Genomic DNA, 19,654 nt, shown 5'->3' with positions numbered 1-19,654 from the left:
TTGATTAAATTTGGCCTCTTCGATTCCTACCCTATACTCTCTGTCTTACACTTAATACCCTCATTGAAGAACAGCTCAGCACCAAGGGTCAGAATAATTGTGACTTTAATTTTATCCCATATTTGTCCTTACTGTTTAAAAACTAAGGAATCAAGAATGATACAAAATATTTCAACTAAAAATCATGGAGATACGTTTATTTTCTGTACTATGTGTGTATGTTTGTGTGTGTATATATAGTGTGTGTGTGTGTATATATATATATATATATATCTTAAAGAAGGAAAGGGTCTGAGTTTTGTTATGGTTCTAGCCCTGCCAAAAAAATCTTTGTAACCTCAGGCAAATCATAAAACACTCCAGATAGTTTCCTCATCTGTAAAAACAACAGTCACAAAGAAACAAAGATGTTACATTGGATAATTTCCAATTTCTGTTCAGTCGTGAAATTCTAACAATCTATTGAAAAATTATCTAAAGTATTGTCTCAAATTGCCCCAGTGTTCTACTTAATGAAAACAGGAATCACATTGTTATTCATTTACTCCACATTTACTCCACTTCATTTGCTCCTCTACCAATTAAGCGTTTATATGTGATTACATTTTATGATTTGTTATGGTTTTGCTTGATAGCTGGATCCTGGGTCAGAGACCTTCGTCTAATTTATGGTTGTTAACACTGAAGTTTATTTATGGCACTGAATAAATGATAGTGTAACAACACATTTGAAAATAACTGCCTAAGAGACAAGAGTTATTGCATTAATTTGCATTTTTCTTTCTAAAATTTAGATAAATGTAAGTATTTATGGAAAGAACAAATGTTGCTTGTTGGCTCTAAGATCTCTCTTCTCTATGTAACACTGGGGTGTTTATCCTTCATGCTATCTTTGTGCTGAGCTCTTTTTGGAGTTGTAGTGTAGTTAACGTGGCAGATATAAAATCAATGTTTATTCAATGTAATTTTCTATATTTTTTTCCTGGTAGTTTGCAAAAGAAAGAGCAAAAAGAGCTAAAATCAAGCCAAATTCTAAAATTGTGACAGTCTGTAAAGAAATTAGTTATTAATTATAATTCAAGTTTATAACAGTATTTGTTTTTGAATGAAATAAATTTCCATGAAAATGTAAACCAGGAGCAACAAATGCAAAATAAAAATCTTACCAATGGAAGAATTTGGTATGTGTTTGGCAAAGTAAATAATTGTTACAATTGCTAAAATCTTTGCTAGGAAATATATAGTAAAAATAATCTGAAGGTAGTATTGTAGTATTTATAACTAAAAACAAAACCAAAACCTTAATTTTTAATTCTCTTTCTTCCAAAAGTCTCAGTTATATTCTCTCTGTTACAATACACGTTAAAGTATTTCTCTTTGTGAGGTGCACAGTATTTTGAAAGAAAATTAGCTTCTTTAGTTTAACTATACAATAGTGGGTGCAGTTCCTGGCTGAGCCAGCTACTAGCTGCATGACTCTGTTTAAAGCACTTGGCTGTTTCTTCCATTTCTATTCACAGGCTCTTCATGCATAAAATGTGAGTAATGCCTACTTAGTGGGATTGTTGCATTGATTAATTGGCATCCTATGTGTAAAGCACCTAGGATAGAAACTGTCATATAAAAATGTGTATTCAATGCTCATTCATTACACTTTTTGCTTCTCTTTTACACCCATTTTCCTTTCAGTCTAGCCTTTTGGGTTATTGACTTGAAGATTATAGAAACCTCTCATTGTCATTATTTCTGCTTTTATGCATTTGTTCAATTTATTATTTAAAAACTTCTGACTATTTAACAGCAGGTTAAAGTGTCTAAGTTAAGAAATAGATAATGAATGACTATATCTGGTGTTCCTATGGATTGGGGCACAAAATGAGGGAAATGGTAGTTTGATTAAGCTGTTGGGATATTTGCTAGATTCTACTATTAGTTCTGATAGCTTGAAAATTTTCTTATATTTTTTGAGACAATTCTCTAAAAATGGATTATTCTGTTTTGTTCCATTAATATAGTGAATTAATTATATTAATACATTTTAAAAAGCCAAGTCATCTTTGTATTATATTTTTGTATTTCTAGAGATAACTGTATGAGGTCAGAAAGTATCCCACATAAACACATTTTTAATGAAGTCAATTTACTGATATTTTATGTAAGAAATTTGAAGCTGTAAGATTCATTAAATCTTAGATGTGGTTACTTTAGTTCCTCTGAAAGAAATGGTTTTGGATTTTGTTACTCTATTGTTTCTATATTGCTATGTTTAATTTGTGTTCATTCCTATTCTTGTACTTTGGGTTTAATCTGCTAAGCATTCTCTTATTTTTTGTTTGGACATTTTTTTCTAACACATATATTTAAATAAAACTGATTTTTGCTAGTACATGCGAAAGGCCATAGCAATTGCCAAAATACTTAAATCTTTCTATCCAGATATATCAAAAGCCACTATTTTGGGGTACCACCCTTCAGTGCTCTTCTAAGTCTCTAGGCTTTCAGGCACCTTTTCCTGACTCTCTACCTTTCTTGGCCTCACTGTGATTAGGGTGAGACAAGTCACATAATTGCCTATGGAACAATATATAAGAAGGCTCCAGAAAAAATAACATTTCACGCAATATTTTAAAAAATCAAAATTAATGCAAAATCCCTAATTATTAAGATTTTAAATTAAAACAGTCTATTGTTGTTTGCTTGTTTTAAGACCCTGCAACAGCAACAGTCATTTCCAATCAGTCTGCAGTCCTCAGTCGACAGGTCACCTCTCAGGTGAGTTTATGAGAGTTGACAATGGCACGCTAAACAGATTGTGCAACATGAGGTGTATATATAGTTACGTGTTTTGATTATAAAGCTTTTGTTATTATCTCTTTTCCACTTGGTTCAAAATATGGGAGCATATTTTGATAAGTGTATGTAGCTGCCACAACATTTCTCTTGGCTCAGTATGGCACTGCTTTCAGATCTACCTTCTGCCAAGGCCAGACCATTCTGAATGCTCGGTGCCCTGACAGTCAGCACATTCAATTCCTGCTTACTAGTCATTGCCACTTTCATTCCTCAAGCACTGGAGACATCTGGCCCTAAAAATCCATAGGTGGGCAACATACGGGAACCCCTGGCACCAGCCAGCTCACCGATGATCCTAACGACCCTCCATGATCCCCGTAAGACTACATAGTTAGAGTGAGACTTGTCAGGATAGGACAGGACACACCTGGCAGCAGAGCTGGCACCCTGGGAGACAAATGCCTCTCTGGCTTCCGCATTCAGTTTGGTTCTGAGAGATTCTAGGAGGGACCAGGAAAGCGCATGAATGCTACTAAAGGGCCATTGCTGGTTCTGGCCAGGCATTGTGGTGTCCACTGGCATAGTGAGCACACAAACAAGAGGAGGAAGAGGGGTGTTTTGGGGCCAGGAACTGGAAGGACGTGGCCTCCTGTTATATTTCATCTTCATTTAATTGCACTGGCTCTTGAAAAATCCTCAAATATGCATCCATCATGGATATTATCTATATTTCGATTACCACAAATACAGCTAATGCTTATATATCATTTATCCTGTGCTAGCATAATTCTTGATGCATACTGTTATAATCTTCATCATTATCTTCATCGTAAAGGTGAAGAGACTGAAACTCTGAGAAGTCATTTCCCACTTCCATGGTAGACTTGTAATTCACAGCCCAGCAACCAAGCCCATCTTCTTAATTATCCTCCTATGCCATGTGTCACCTGCCTGCAGGATTAAATGGGAAGCCAATTCATGATTCTCATGACTTGGTCTAAAATGGAGATATTAATTATATAAATATCTTGGACAGTATTATAACTATCATAAAAGTGAGGAAGACTTCCATCAGTCTGATTGTTTTATAAGTAGTCTCTTGGTCCTTTCCAGATGCTTTTAGGATTTCTTTATTTGTCTTTAATGCGTTTGTAGTTTGGCGAAAGTAGAGAGAAGAGGCAATAATGTCAACAATGTCATTGATTTTAAGAGCAATTTTTTCTTGAAACTATTTATGGTGTAATAACTACCACTTTAATTAGGGAGAGGTCATGAAAGGAGGTCACTGTTTTTCCTTAAAAATCATGGCAACAATGGAAGCAGCATTCAGTCAGTAAAAGATTCTTCAAACAAAATGTCATAGCAACAATTTCTAAAAATCAGCAAATGGTTTGGAAATGGTAAGCAGATTTGAATAATTTATAATTCAGCTTACAGTATGGAAAGTTTATATATTTTGCATTTTAATTCATATGTTAGCTTTAAATTAGTTTAAGATGCCTAATTAGTTACTAATTAATATGAATATCACACCAGCTTTTAAGGCTAAAAATCACTTTACTATCTATGAAGGTATTATTTTCTAGTATTGGCCAATTTTAAATACTCCTCAAATTAGTCAGTGTTATTTACCTTATAGATTTTTAATCAATTTTTTTAATTTATATGTATGCACAGGCTCTCTCTCTCCCTCCCCCTCTCTCTCTATATATAAATATAAAATCCCTATTGTTTCTTGCATTTTGCTGCTTTCTGGGTTCAACTTGCATTTTTCTGAAGTATATATTGTATTTCCTTTATGAAATGATAACATATACTTTGATTTCTTTTTTAATCTCTGCTTCATTCATCAAAATTATTTGTATTTCATTCTCAATCAATGATAGTTTAGTTACATTCTACCACATCGTTCAAAATATCATTCCATGTTTTTCTGGCTTCTTCTGTTGCAACCAAGAAGTCTTTCATTAGTCTCATTGTTATTGTTTTGTAGGCAATCTCTTGTTTTTTTCTTGATTTTTTTTTTTTTTGGTTTCTTTATTTGTCTTTAGTGTTTTACAGTTTTATTATAATGTGATTATGGCAATTTTTAATTCTGCTCAAAAAATGGAGTGCTTTAAAATATTAAGAGTGATGCTTCTCTTCTATCATTTTTATTCTTTTTCTCTTAAGATCTTTTAATGGGTAAGTTGGACATTTTATTTTATTATTTATTTTTCCTTTCCCACCTCCTTATTTCTCTGTGTTGAATTTTGGGTGATTTTTCGAAGGCTGCCTAATTACACTTAATTTTTTTTTATAAATTCTGAGTGTTCTTTATGTCTCTTTTTTTCATTGCTTCACTATTTTGTGTGCTTCATTTTACATGTAATTATGTTTTAATCTACTTGAGATTAAAATTTTTAAATCTCAAACTTTTACAAAACAAATATACTGCTCCTTGTTTACAATGGAATAATTCCCTTCTTACTTATAATGTATTTAAATAGTCTCATCTTATGAATAATGTAGGTGATTTCTTCCCTTATGGAATTCTTATACAGCTTGAGTTGTTAAAGTTTCTTTCCAAATAGTTTTTTTTTTCTTTCTTTGTTTTTCCTTTGCTTCTGTCAAAGGCTCCAGCACCTGACCAATTTATACTCATTTCTCAGTTTGGGTTTTCCTACATTGTGCTGTTATTGTAAATTCTGGTTTAATATTTAGATTCAGATCATAGATTAAGAGTTATGTTTTTCACACGAGAAAAATAATTCTCAGCTAGGGCTGGAGCAAGGCAAATCTATTGCTATGTTACTGAACAAGCATGTGGAGTTTGTTAGTTCTCTCTCCCTGGGGTTACAGGCTTTAATTTTCCAGTTTTGTGATGATGTCCTCTTCCAACTCCCATCTCATGGTGGCCTGACCACCCTCCAGGCCTGCCATGCCATCATCAGTTCCTGCTCATACTGCTGCGGATCACAGTTTTCTCTTCATTTTTAGAACCTACAAGTTTCCTTTTCTTTATTGTGAGCTCAGACAATTATTGAAAATGATATAATCATTTTTCCCAGAATCTTTTATTGTTTGTATGGTAAGGATTCTGGCTAGCCTCATCTAACATTTTGCCAGAATTAAACAGATTTCTTTTTACATTGTTATTTCAAAGCAGGTTTTCTTCCATATTTGGGTAGAAGCCATCCCTAATTACAGAATAATTTTGCAACAAAGCTTATTTCTGCACGTGGGCCTGAAACTCTCTTTACAAAAAAAAAAAAAAACCACAATAACATACACGTGCAAAAGAGAGTCAGATGGTGAGATGAGATGCAACTTAGTATATTTTTGTTACTTGCTCCTTACTAACGGGGACAGAATTATGTTAGCAAAGCATGTGGCAATTACCAAGAGTGAAGCTGTTCCAGAAGTGGGGACTTTTATAGGGAAGTCTGTGGGAGAGGCTCTTGTGGGGCTTCAGAGGCTGGTGTGAGGTGAGTGCATTGGTAGGACACAGTGCTCTCAGAATAGGAAGTATTTAGAATCACTTAGGGAGCCTCTTAAAAATAACCATTCATGGGGCCCAACCATTTACTCTCATGTGTTTAGCTGAGCCTAGGAAACTATACCGTGACAAGTGACAAGTACTCTGGGTGATGTTATGCAGGTGGTTTATGGTACATTGGGTGGCTTTGCTGAACCACTGGGAAAGGGCATAGTTAAGAAATTAATAGTGGAGAAAAGGAAACTGGTTAATAAATTGTTTTGAGGTCTCCATAAGGGATCTATGCTTCATCTAGATGAATGACAGTATGGACATTTTAACAATATTGAATCATGAGGATGGGATGTTTTTCCCTTGTTTTGTGTCATCAATGATTTCTTTCATCAGTGTTTTGTAATTCTCCTTGTAATGATCTTTAGCCTCCTTGGTTAAGTATATTTGTAAGAATTAAAAAATTTTTTTGTAGCTATTGTAAATTGTATTGAGTTCTTTATTTCACTCTTAGCTTGTCTCTTACCAGTGTATTGAAATTCTATTGGTTTTTGTGCATTAATTTTGTCAGCTGATTCTTTACTGAATTTATCAATTCCAGGCATCTTTTGGAGTAGTCTTTAGGGTTTTCAAGATACAAGATCATATCATCAGCAAACAGGGATTGTCTGATCTCCTCTTTTCTGATTTGGATACCCTTTATTTCTTTCTCTTACCTGATTGCTCTGTCTAGAACTTCCAATATTATGTTAAATAGAATTGGTGAAAGTGGACATCCTTTTCTTGTTCCAGTTTTTCAGGGGAAAGATTTCAACTTTACTTCACTCTATAAAATGTTGACTATAGCTTTGTCAGACATGGATTTTATTATTTTGAGGTGTATTCCTTCTATGCCTATTTTGTTAAGGGTTTTTATCATGAAGTGGTGATGTATTTTATTGAATGCTTTTTCTGCATCTATTGAGATGATCATATGGTTCTGGTTTTTAATTTGATTTATTTGGTGAATCACATTTGTTGATTTGCATATATTGAATATACTGAATGATCCTTGCATCCTTGGGATGAAAGCCATTTGATCTTGGTGAATTATCTTTTTGATATGCGTTGGGTTCAGTTTGCTAGTATTTTGCTGAGGATTTTTGCATCTGTGTTCATGAGTAATTTTGGTCTATAGTTTTCTTCTTTTCTTGTGTCTTTTCCTGGCTGTGGTATCAGAGTGATATTGAATTCATAAAATGAGTTAGGGAAGATTCCTTCCCTCTGGATACTATGGAACGGTTTCAGTAGGATAGGTGCCAGTTCTTTGTAGTTCTGGTAAAATTTGACAGTTAATCTGTCTGGTCCTGGGCATTTTGTTTGGAAGATTTTTTATTATTGATTCAATCTTGCTATTCAGTTTTGATCTGTTCAGGATTTCTGTTTCTTCCTCACTCAAGTTTAGGAGATAGTGTATTTCCAAAAATGTATCAATCTCCTCTAGATTTTCTAGTTTGTGTGCAGAAAAGTGTTCATAAGTAGTCTCAGATGATCTTTTGTATTTCTGTGGTATCAGTTGTATTATCTCCTTTTTCATTTCTGATTGAGCTCATTTGAATCCTTTATCTTCTTTTCTTGGTTGATTTTGATTTTTTTACATTTGCTGAGACTTGTTTTGTGGCCTGACATATGGTCTATCTTGGAAAATTTTTCATGTGCTGCTGAGAAAAATGTATTTTCTGCAGTTTGGGGATAGAATGTTCTGTAATTGTCTGTTAGGTCCATTTATTCTAGATTCCTGTTTAAGTCCAGTGTTTCTTTGCTGATTTTCTGTTGCAATGATCTGTCTCATTCTGTTGGTGAAGTCCTGAAGTCCCCCACTATTATTATGTTGCTGTTTATTTCATTACTTAGGTCTAACAGTATTTGTTTTATGAATCTGAGGACTTCAGTGCCCCAGGTGCATATATATTTAGGATTGTTATACCTTCTTGGTGAATTGTTCCCTTTGTTTTTATGTAATGACATCTTTGTCTTTTTTTTTTCCTGTTCTTGATTTAAAGTCTGTTTTATCTGATATAAAAATACTCCTGCTAGTTTATAGTTTCCATTTGCATGAAATATTTTTTTCACATCTTTACCTTAAGTCTATGATACTTTATGAGTTGAGTGGGCTTCTTAGAGATAGCAAATATCTGGTTTGTGTTTTTTTATCCTTTCTGTCAATCTATATCTTTTAAGTGGGACAGTGGTGACAAATTCCCTTTGGGTTTGTTTGTCTGGGAAAGATTTTATTTCTTTTTCATTCATGAAACTTAGTTTTGCAAGATAAGAAATTTTTGGCTGACAATTATTCTGTGTAAGAATACTAAAGATGGTTCCCCCATTTCTTCTGGCTTGTAAGGTTTCTCCTGAGAAATCTGCTGTTAGTCTGATGGGTTTTCCTTTCTGAATTACTTGATGCTTTCATCACACAGATTTTGTTCTTTATGAATTTTAGTTATATTTTTTCCTTTGTTTCCTGCTTTATCTTCATTTCCTTGCCTTCCCCATGATGTTTGTTGTTTATTTGATTTGTTCTCTACCTTTCTTGTTGGACTCTTTCCTCATATATCTTTGATTTCTTAGCTACTCCTTCATACTTAAGAGTGAGGTATTAAAAATTCTGTCTAGAATACCGCATGCAACTGTGGGCTCCTAGTGGATTTCACCACAGAATAGACAGACAGGAGCCCCTTAAATGATATGCCTTGCATGAGTATATATCTGTTGTTCTCTCCCTTTGGTAAATTTCTAGAGAAGAATTCTCTGATAGTCTCCCTGAGGGAATCTGCCACATATCTAGGAGGTGATGTGGGGAGTGGATTGCGGGGGTGAAGGAGAGTCTCTTACCATGCAGCCTGCACACTCTCATAGACTTCTCCAGCATTAAGTTAGGCTGCTTTCTCTCACCCTCCGTTGTACCTGATGCTCCAGAGATGACATTCCCTGTTTAAAATTTTTCAAAAAGTTAAACCTAGGCCGGGCGTGGTGGCTCATGCCTGTAATCCTAGCACTCTGGGAGGCCGAGGTGGGCGGATCGTTTGAGCTCAGGAGTTCGAGACCAGCCTGAGCAAGAGCGAGACCCCACCTCTACTAAAAAAAAAAAAAAATAGAAAGGAATTATATGGACAGCTAAGAATATATATAGAAAAAATTAGCCGGGCATGGTGGCGCATGCCTGTAGTCCCAGCTACTCGGGAGGCTGAGACAGGAGGATCGCTTGAGCTCAGGAGTTTGAGGTTGCTGTGAGCTAGGCTGACGCCACGGCACTCACTCTAGCCTGGGCAACAGAGTGAGACTCTGTCTCAAAAAAAAAAAAAAAAAAAAAAGTTAAACCTACATCTCCTTCTGAGATGCTGCTACAGAGTAAGCTCTCACAAAAATTTAGAGGGACATATAATAATGGAAAATAATAAGCCAGTGCCAGGAGGAGATTGTAGACAGTTACATTATAACTATGAAAATGGAGTATGTAAAACAACAACAAATAAGAGCAGAAAGGCTAAAAACAAGATCACAGATTTGATGGAACACTATGGATTCTGGTCCATGAGCAAACATCAGACTGGAGACAGAGGAAATTTGGTTCTGCCAAGATATAAAGACATCCAACCTGGATTGATCAATAGAGACTCCTCAGTTCCCTAAATTTGCTCCAGATGGTGATAGAAAGGGTTAAATATGAATCAAGGCTATATATGATTCCTCCTACAACATGTGATCTTTTAGACTTCATTGTCTCAATCACTGTCCACCAAAGGTCCTCAGAGTTGCCATGATGTGTTATGAGCTAATTCTGTAATCACTAAAATGTCAGCTGAAGGAAAAAATTAACTTCAATAGGAGTCAGAACCAGAAAATGTAGAGGAAGACTAATTCTATATGCCAACAGATGGAAAATTATTCTGGAGTAAGCAGGATAATCATCAATCTTCTGATCAAACAACCAATATAGTTTATCTTCCTTGTTTCTAAGATTTCTAGCACAATGCTCACTCTCTAAATGTTAACAGTGGCTACTGAAAGGTGTTCTGGAACAATAGCTAGAGAGGCTACCACCTTAATCTGAGAATTTTTCTGAGTTATGTCATTTAACCAAGAAATTTTATTAGTCTTTGGCATTCAAGGCCATTTTAAGTTACATCTTTTACTTTTGGGGGTAGAAGTAATCTCTCTTTCAAAATCTGCAAAACCTCAAGTTTCTGGGCTCTCTTCATTCCCTTTCATTTCTGATTTCAAACCAGCCAATTCTTTACCAAGTTCATTTCCTCTTTCTTGAAATATCTTGCCAAACACAGTCAACAGTAAGCAATACACACTATTATAGCACTATTTCCCAAATTTTTCCCCTACAGCTACAGAGTAGGCATATTATCTGCATTCCAAGTTATAGCAGGTGAACATTTTATTAAATGTTTTGTGACTACATAACAGGGATATTCATCTATATTTTCTGCTACATCTCTTAATTTTCTGTCTCCAAGTAACTAAAGTTGTATTTTTTTATCCAAAATGTTGTCTATACCAAACACTGTATATTTTACTCTTCTTTTTTCCTACAGTAATGTCTCAATTCAAGGTAGCAATTACTATATTGGTCATGATAGCACATAATCTATGTTACAGAAGCAAATACATATTGAAATATCAGTAGTTTATTTCAACAAGGTTTATATCTGATTCACATTACAAATTGAAATAGTTTCACCAGCTCATTAGGCCAGATCCCCTCCAACTGCTGACTCAGGAATCTGAAATCACACCATCACATATTCCTAAAATACTGAAATCCTTTATATCTAGCTCAGCTGGTGAGGGAGCAATAATGTGCCAAAAGTTACTCAGGGGCCTCTAGAGGCCAAGCATAGATGTAACATACAATAATTACACAACATATTCTATTGGCCAGTACAAGTCAGATAACTTCCCCCTGATTCCACAGGCCCAAATATGTGATTTTAATATGTGTACAGATGCAAAACAAAAACATTTTGTTGAACACATTACATAGGATACACAGCCAATAAATTCTACTTGGGAAAAATACAATGAACTTTGCAGTTTGCAATAGATATGAAAAATCCATAATTTTTAAGATTGGATGAATTGTTTATAGGTCTTTAAATGTCTCTTGAACCTCCAGCTGGTTTAGAGATGCTAATTTCCTAAGAATATCATTATTTGACAATTTATTTGTCTTTTCAATTTTGAGTAAGTTTTTATCTTTCCCCTAATTTTACTTTTACAAAGATTTTAATCACTTTTTGAGAAATATTGGCACACTTGTCAATTAGATAGCAATAGAAACACAAAGTGCTGCTGATGCATAGTTATTCTAGTACACATCATGGACTTCAGATATTTCTAATAAATGAATATATTGTTTTGTTTTAAATCTGTGAAAACAAAGAATATTTGGGGCTGGGTGCAGTGGCTCACACCTGTAATCCTAGCACTCTGGGAGGCCGAGGCAGGAGGATTGCTTGAGGTCAGGAGTTTGAGACCAGCCTGAGCAAGTTGATTCTAAAATTTATATGGAAATGTAATGATTATGATACCATTGAAGAAAAAAATGGGAGACCATGCTCAATCCGAGGTATCATATATATTTTTTATATTTAGAGTAATTAGGAAAGTTTGGCATTACCAACAGGATAGGCAAATATCCAATGAAATAAAATAGTATGGCTAAATTCTGATTGATTCATATTTGGACATTTTATATATGAAAAGCTGATCAACATACACCAAATAAATGATGTTTATTTGGTATAAATTGAAGATCCACATTGTATGTCAATTAATTATTTAAAAAAATCTTATGATTTGAAGACTTAAATGTAGGAGGCAAAACTATAAAGATTTACGAAAATTAAATACAAGAAAACATTTGTGATTTCAGATAGGGAAGGATTTCTTAAACAACATAGTAAAAATGCTAATGTTAAAGAAAAGTAATAAATTCAACTATATGAAAATTAGAGATTTCTCATCATGAACACAATCACGAAGACAGTTGAAAGACAAGAGCAATGAACTAATCTGACTATTTCATTTATTAAAAAACATTTAAATGCTAAAAACCTACAAGAAAATATGCTCAACTTGCCTAATTATTCATGGATATGAAAATTTGAAGCACATCAGATAGACTGGCAAAAATTTAAAAGTCTGACAATTCGCAAAGTTGGCAAGCATGGAAATGAGCTCAAATACACTAATGGTGGGAGTATAAATTTATATAAATACTCTGAGGAATAGATTGTCATTATTTAATACAGCTGAAGAAACACATATGCAATAAGTCAGCAATTTAATTCCCAGATACATACCTTAGAAAAAGTCTTTTTCCTATTGCACCTTCATACATATATAAGAATGTTTTGGCAGCATTGCTTTTATTCACTAACCTAAAACTGGAAAAAACCAAACCACAAGTCCATAAATAAGAGAAAGATGTATTAACTATTGCATATTTATATAATAGAAAATTATATTGCATGAAATAAACACATCATGATCACCTAAAGCACCATATATTCATCTCCCCAACATATTAATAATATTGAATGAAAGAGAAACAAAAAAGCACACATTCATATAAGGTTTAAAAACAGGCAAATTAAATTATATGATTTTGGAATCTATATATTTAATGCATTTGTTAAAACTACAAAGGAAAGTAATAAAACAGTATTTGCTACATTCAGAACAGAGAAGTTTGGAAGGAATTTGGGGAACATCATGGATGCTAATTCTATTCTCCTTCTTGCCCTGAGTACAGTAACATAGATTTTAGTTTCATCACTATCTGTTAGAACCATATACATATGTTTTAATTACATTTTTTATATATACCATATTAAGCTGTTAAAAATGGGGAAATAAAGAATCCTAAAGACATTAAGAAAAAAGCTATTTGTTAACGACACATTAATTAACAATTTAATTCCAAATGAACAAAGCAATCTAACTGCAAATGGGAGTGGGAAAATGATTGACTTTTTTTTCTTTGCTTTAGTCAAATTTCTTTGTTTTGCTTGGTATTTTGTGTATAGGTGTTAAAACTATTAATATTTTCCAAAGAACTAACTGTCCTAACACAAAAGTTATGCCAACCTGTTTTTCTAGGGTAGTGTTTCTTAAGTTTTATTGTACATATGAATCACATGGGGATCTTCTTAAAATGCAGATTCTGACTCAGTAAATCTGGGGTGGGCCTGAGATTCCAACAAGCTATCATGGGATGCCTATGCTATTAGTCCAGGGGTGCTCTTCGAGGGGCAGGGCTCCAAGCCATGTAGATAAGTTGGAACTAGGTTATTTGGAATTCAACTGCAGATCTGTAAGTGGGGTGACCACGGATTTTTCACTCAGCTGGGACACAGCTGGGAGTGAAGGAGCTCTTATTAATTGTGCTTGGACTCAAGGCATGAACTGGAACTTCCCCAGCAAACTTGGGACATCTGTTTTCCTTAGCTTTGACTTACAGTGATCTTTTACACACTCTAGAAATTAGGACCATACATTCTGGAAAACCGAGCACCATAAATCTCCCTGAATGACATACCTAACATTGTTCCAAAAGGGAAACAACTTGAAATGCATAACAAGCATTCTAAGGAAAGGCCTTTGAGTTAGCCAGCAAAGGTTTTTATTTCACAAAATGCACAGTAGAGAAAAAGTTATGCCCCAGTTGAAGTGGGTGTAGGTCTTCCATATGCTGCTGGCTAGACAGTCTGGACCCCAGATTCTTTTTGCTCCTGAAATACTTGTAAGACATGGTTTTTATTCCATTTTAATGATATAATCTCTACTTTGGTGATGAGATACTGCTTTATCTCTTTTGTACTTTTATTTTTTGAACTTAAAATGATTTTGTTTTGTTACTCTACTGTTTATTCTTTCTATAATTTTGAAATTACTTATAAATCAACTTTTTAAAGCAAAACAATAATTGTCTTGGCTTGAACAAGCTCAACATATTTAGATGCCATAATGAATTACTTACGTTTTTCTAAGTAACGCATGATATATTCTGGAAATCATTTCTTTTAGAGGTTTTAATTCTAGTATGAGTATGAAAAATAGATGTTGGAATTTTCAATCATTTGATTAATTTATTTATACGGTACTTTTGTTGAAAATGTAAATATTTAAAACGGTGATCCAAATCTCTAAGGGAAAAACATAAAAAGCAACCAAAACAATGAAAGAGAAACAACATTTTTAATAAAATAATAGAAGTATCATACAGGTAATCTGAAATTATGCTAATAAAAACTAATGCATAAGTTTTCAATATATGGAAAAGTCATTTACACAATATTTCAGAAAACTGACATTAGAAAATAAAAGGGGTTAGAACATGGCAACCAGAATTAAAGTGAAAAAGCTAAGGATTCTTTTTGTCTTTTGAATCAACAGCTTTTTCCTATCTTATCTACTAAATGTGGCAGTGAAAACTTCCCTTCTGCCAGTATTAAATGGGATCTTGGTGAACCTCATTTAATTATTCATGCTCATACAAAATGTTTTTAAGTCATGGAGATGAATATTATGGTTTTAAATCATTAAAAAGTTCAAAATAATGAATCATATTCAGCACTGAAAGCACCTTAAACTTAAAGTATGATCCTTTTCATAATGACATATGGTTTTCAAAAAAATAGCAGAAACTGACATTCTAGAAAAACAAAATGAGTGATTCACACCCCAGCAAAATTTAATATCACTTCCAGGATATTAAATACTTCATGTGCCAAGTTAGTCATAGATTCTGGTCTTCCTTCAAGAGGCACTACTGACGCTCTTGGTTGTTTTTTTTTTCCTTAATCCTAGTAAATCCATGAATATTTATCCACATATGAAGGACCCATAATGAAACAGACTTATTGCGTCAAACAATTCATTGATTCTTCATGAAATGGACGTGGAGATTTGACCTTAGAGAGCTTCTAGAACTTACTCCCAACTAATACAAAAAGAAATTACTTCTAAACTGTGTTTGCATTTATAGTCTATGTGATGATTGCCAGTGGGGATATTCTACCTGCAAATGCATCTAGTCATGTTTTTGGATGTCTTCATTTATTAAATAATCCATTCTACTCAATTTAACACACATCTCTTAAGTATGTGTATCTATCTGGCTTTATGGTTAACTGCAAAGGGTTAACAAGGCAAGAAAATACAGTTGATCCTTGAACAACACAGGTTTGACCTGTGAGAGTCCACTAATATGCAGATATTTTTCAAAAACTTTTACACCAAGTGTGCCCAGTGCGTTTGCCCCTTCTTCCTCCCCTTCTCTCCCCTCCACCTCTTCTGCCTCTGCCACCCCAGAGACAGCAAGACCAAGCCCTTTTGTTCTTCTCCTCCTCAGCCTGCTCAAGGTGAAGACAAGGATGGAGATTTTTGTGATGATCCACTACCACTTAATGAGCAGTACGTACATTTTCTCTTCCTTAAGTTTTGTTAAGAACACTTTCCTCTAGCTCACTTTATTGTAAGAATACAGTTTATACATATAACATACAAAATATGTGTTAATTGACCATTTATGTCATCAGCAAGTCTATTTGTAGTGAAGTTTTTGGAGAGTCGAGGTTATACATGTATTTTCTACTGCACGGGGTGGTGGTCCCCTAAACTCCCAAGTTGTTCAAAGATCAACTGTGCAATCTCTTTCCTTAAGAAGCTCACACTCAGGTTGACAGACAGGAAATTACACTTCACAACAGAGTTTGGCCAGCCCTATAAAAGTAGAAATAGGATTCTAGGCAAGAAGGAAAAGGGAGTTCAAGTTCTACCACATTTAGCTAAAATTACCATCCCCAAAATGAATATTCTTTGAATCTAGTCATGCGTTTTAGTCCAGAGGAAATAAAACCTCCCTTCTGTACCATGGACATTAAAATTTTATTTTATTGTTGTTTGTCTGTTTGCTTGCTCATGTTTTGTCTTTTGGCCTAACAGGCATAACATCAATGCCACTATCTTCTACTAAATCTCATTAACTGTTTTTCAGATTAAAAAAAAAAAGACTTCATCTTATCTATCCTCTTCTGAATATACTTTTTTTGTTTGAATATCCTCCTCGAAACATGATTATCAAAAGTAAAAACAATACTATGTTATGATATATATAATTCTATAAACATGATTAAAGATATTTTTTTGATAGTTATAATGCTGTACTCCACAAATTTTTCTCTTCATTTATTCTTTTAAATATAGTAAGGCCATGTAAATGCAGCAGTTTTTGTTTGCTTTCTTGCTTTTAAAACATAATTATTTTTAAAATGATGGGTACACTAAAAGCCCTGATTTTACCATTACATAATTCATCTATGTAACAAAAAACAATTGTTCTCCTTAAATCTATTGAAATTAAAAAAATAATAATTATTGGCTGGGCACAGTGGTTCACGCCCATAATCCTAACACTCTGGGAGGCCGAGATGAAAGGATGGCTTAAGCCCCAGAGTTGGAGGTTGCAGTGAGCTACGATGATGCCACTGCACTCTAGCCAGGGGGATGGAACAAGAATCTGTCTCAAAAAATAATAATAATAGTAAAATTATTATTATTTATCCTGATTAGAGTATGGCACACGTTTCTATCTTTTTAAACATTTTGCAACCAAATTGATACCAAACATCTTAATCAGATTTTGGGATTTGTTTAGCTTTACTCCTATTTTCATCCAGTCAACAATAAAAATGCTAATCTATACGAAGTAAAGAACAGGGTCTTCTGGAATGCTGGTGTGGCACGAAATAACTGTCTGCAGAGAAATACTTACGAAATGTTTGGTGCTGAAGAACTTGCTTCTATGTGGTTTCTGCCCTGTTTAGAGTGTGTGTTTCACCTGCAAGACCCTGCTCTGTTCCACATCTTCATCTTCTGAACCTTTTCCTTCCTATCTATGCACTAAAAATATGTTTATCCAATAGTATTTTTTCTTTGTTTACCAAAATTGACTCTGGATTTCTTGTTCTTAAGACTGGTCTTCATATGTGTGAATGGTCTTGAATCCTCAGTCCCCTCATAGTTGTTGGCTCCAAAAGTACAAATGGCAAATTGTAATAATTTTATTTAAGAGGTGCTGAGTGCTTGACATGTTACAAGCATCCTTTTAAGTCTCTCATGGGCATTTTCATTTAATCGTTATTATAAATCTATGAGATGGGTCTATTATTAAGCCATTTCATACAAAAGGAAACTGAACCTGGGTAGCTTGCCCAAGATCATGCAGCTGATAGATGGACTACAAGAATCAAAGGTAATACATTAATTTTCATTCCTAGGATATAATTGTTCAACCAACTATAATTCACCAGCTTATTCTGTCATTATCTGTCAATGATGTTTTACGAGACCTTAACACTGCTTTTTAAAATCAGTACCTATGCTACGCGTGTGCACACACACACACACACACACACTGCTAAAATTAAGAAGACTGGTAAAACCAACCACTAGCAAGAACGTGGAGCCACTGGAACACTCAAATATTGTGAGTGGGATGTAACATAGTATAATCCTCTTCACTTTGAAAAAGGGGTCAGCGATTTTATATATGATATATAAAATCATACATATCATATATTTTCACTATAACCAAGGAATTTCATGCCTAGGTATTTGCCTAAGAAAATTGAAAAACAATTTACAAAAAGGTTTGTAATGAGAATATCCATGAAAGCTTTATTCTTTGTAATAAAAAACTAGCATTGTCCAAGTGTCTATAAATAGAGCAATAAACTGTGGTGTACTCATACTGGAATATGACTCAGTAACAAAGTGGAATGAGCTACTGATACATGAAAAAACAGGGGTGAATCTCACAAATACCACACTGAGTAAAAGAAGCTTTTCACAAAAGTTAAAGTATAGCAAGGGAATGATGGTCCCTTATTTGATTGAGAACAAAGCAAAGTTACACTTCGTATCACAGTTTGAATTCACACTGGCACCTAGTATGTGCTTCACTCTTTTCTAAGTACTACTTTGAAACAATCTAAGGAACTGATGTCAAGTTCTCACATGTGTCATTTACCATTTTTTGAAATCTGAATTATTTCCCTGATCTTAGTCACCTATCTCATTCTTCACGGCTTGGGGTGACTGCTGAACTTGGTTCAAGACATTCTTCCTTTCTGCACTTTGGTATTGCTCTGGCCTGGAGGTGCTCTGATGTGGAGGTGCTGGGGCTGAGCACTCTTTCACTACCTTCTCAGCTGTGCTGACACTTAAACAGCATCTTATCTTCCTCTAGCAGTTTCAGTGAGACAAACTCCCTTCACGAATAGGACAAAAGCAAAACAGCAGTTAAGTTGTTCTGTTAACATTATACCATCTGTTCCAAGGAACCGAACTCTCTCTTCCATATTCCTCTTCCTGTTTTTAACCTAGCAAAAGTGTTCTTTTTATTGTTCCTAGCATATTTTTCAAGGCTCACAATTTTTTTGTTAGCCTTCCTGGCACTGTTACAGTTTCATGTAACTCTTTTTTTTTTTTTTTTTTTTACACTTCATTGAAAACTTTTTTATTGGCCTTTTGAATAGAAACGGGGATTATTTGCCAGGAAGGATGATCCCATCATACTTCTGCTGGAACCAGCGCATGGCCTCCTCTTTGCTGATTCTGTGTTTGGCCCCAATGCAGCCTGTCCTGCGCTTCTTGTCTGCGATGCTGAAACCTGGCCTACCCAGCACCACATAGAAGTCCAGGCCGTAGATACCAATGCTTGGATCATATTTGATACCCAGATCAATGTGTTCCTGGATCCCAAATCCAAAGTTTCCAGTATCTGAGAAGTTATTTTTTCTTAATTCGTATTCTCGCACCTTTAGACCTTTCTCCAGGATTTCTTCTGCCTTGGCCCCTCTAACTGTGCAGTGGACGGCAATCTTCTCATTTCTCCTGATGCCAAAGGATCTGACAGTGTATCTAGCTTTGGAAAACACAGGAGTCTGGCCTGTGAGCTGCTCCAACACCTTGGCTGCCCGGGTCAGTCTGTCTCCACTCTCCCCAACACAGATGTTGAGGCAGAGCTTGCGGATGCGAAGTTCCCGCATGGGGTTCTCCTTTTCACCTTGATCCTGCGCCATGATTTAACAGTTGTATCTAGGTGTAAGAAACTTCTCCTCTGTTTTTCTCCTTTCTGAATCCATAATCACCAGTCTTCCAAAGTCATAGAGCTTTAGAGATAATATTACATTTTCTTTTATTGAGACTGTTTTCTTATACAGACTTTAACCAGACAATTCCCCATGATTTCTATATATATTTTTTTCTAAACAAACAAACAAACAAACAACTATGGTTAGGGTCTTAAATGGGTATATTCGGTCAGAACTGGAA

General features: G+C 34.6%; 1 protein-coding gene across 1 annotated transcript; it reads right to left on the bottom strand.

Annotated features, from left to right (window-relative positions):
- Window positions 1-18,816: 18,816 nt before the first annotated feature.
- LOC138382745 (large ribosomal subunit protein uL5) lies at window positions 18,817-19,404 on the bottom strand. Its single transcript, XM_069467312.1, has one exon. It carries the CDS (start codon window positions 19,399-19,401, stop codon window positions 18,865-18,867), a length of 537 nt encoding a protein of 178 aa, XP_069323413.1. The 5' UTR covers window positions 19,402-19,404; the 3' UTR covers window positions 18,817-18,864.
- Window positions 19,405-19,654: the final 250 nt, after the last annotated feature.

The sequence above is a fragment of the Eulemur rufifrons genome, chromosome 4 (assembly GCF_041146395.1).
Source record: "Eulemur rufifrons isolate Redbay chromosome 4, OSU_ERuf_1, whole genome shotgun sequence".
NCBI lineage: Eukaryota > Metazoa > Chordata > Mammalia > Primates > Lemuridae > Eulemur > Eulemur rufifrons.
Note: the sequence above shows the minus strand (reverse complement) of the source record. Positions and strands in the feature narration are given on the sequence as shown.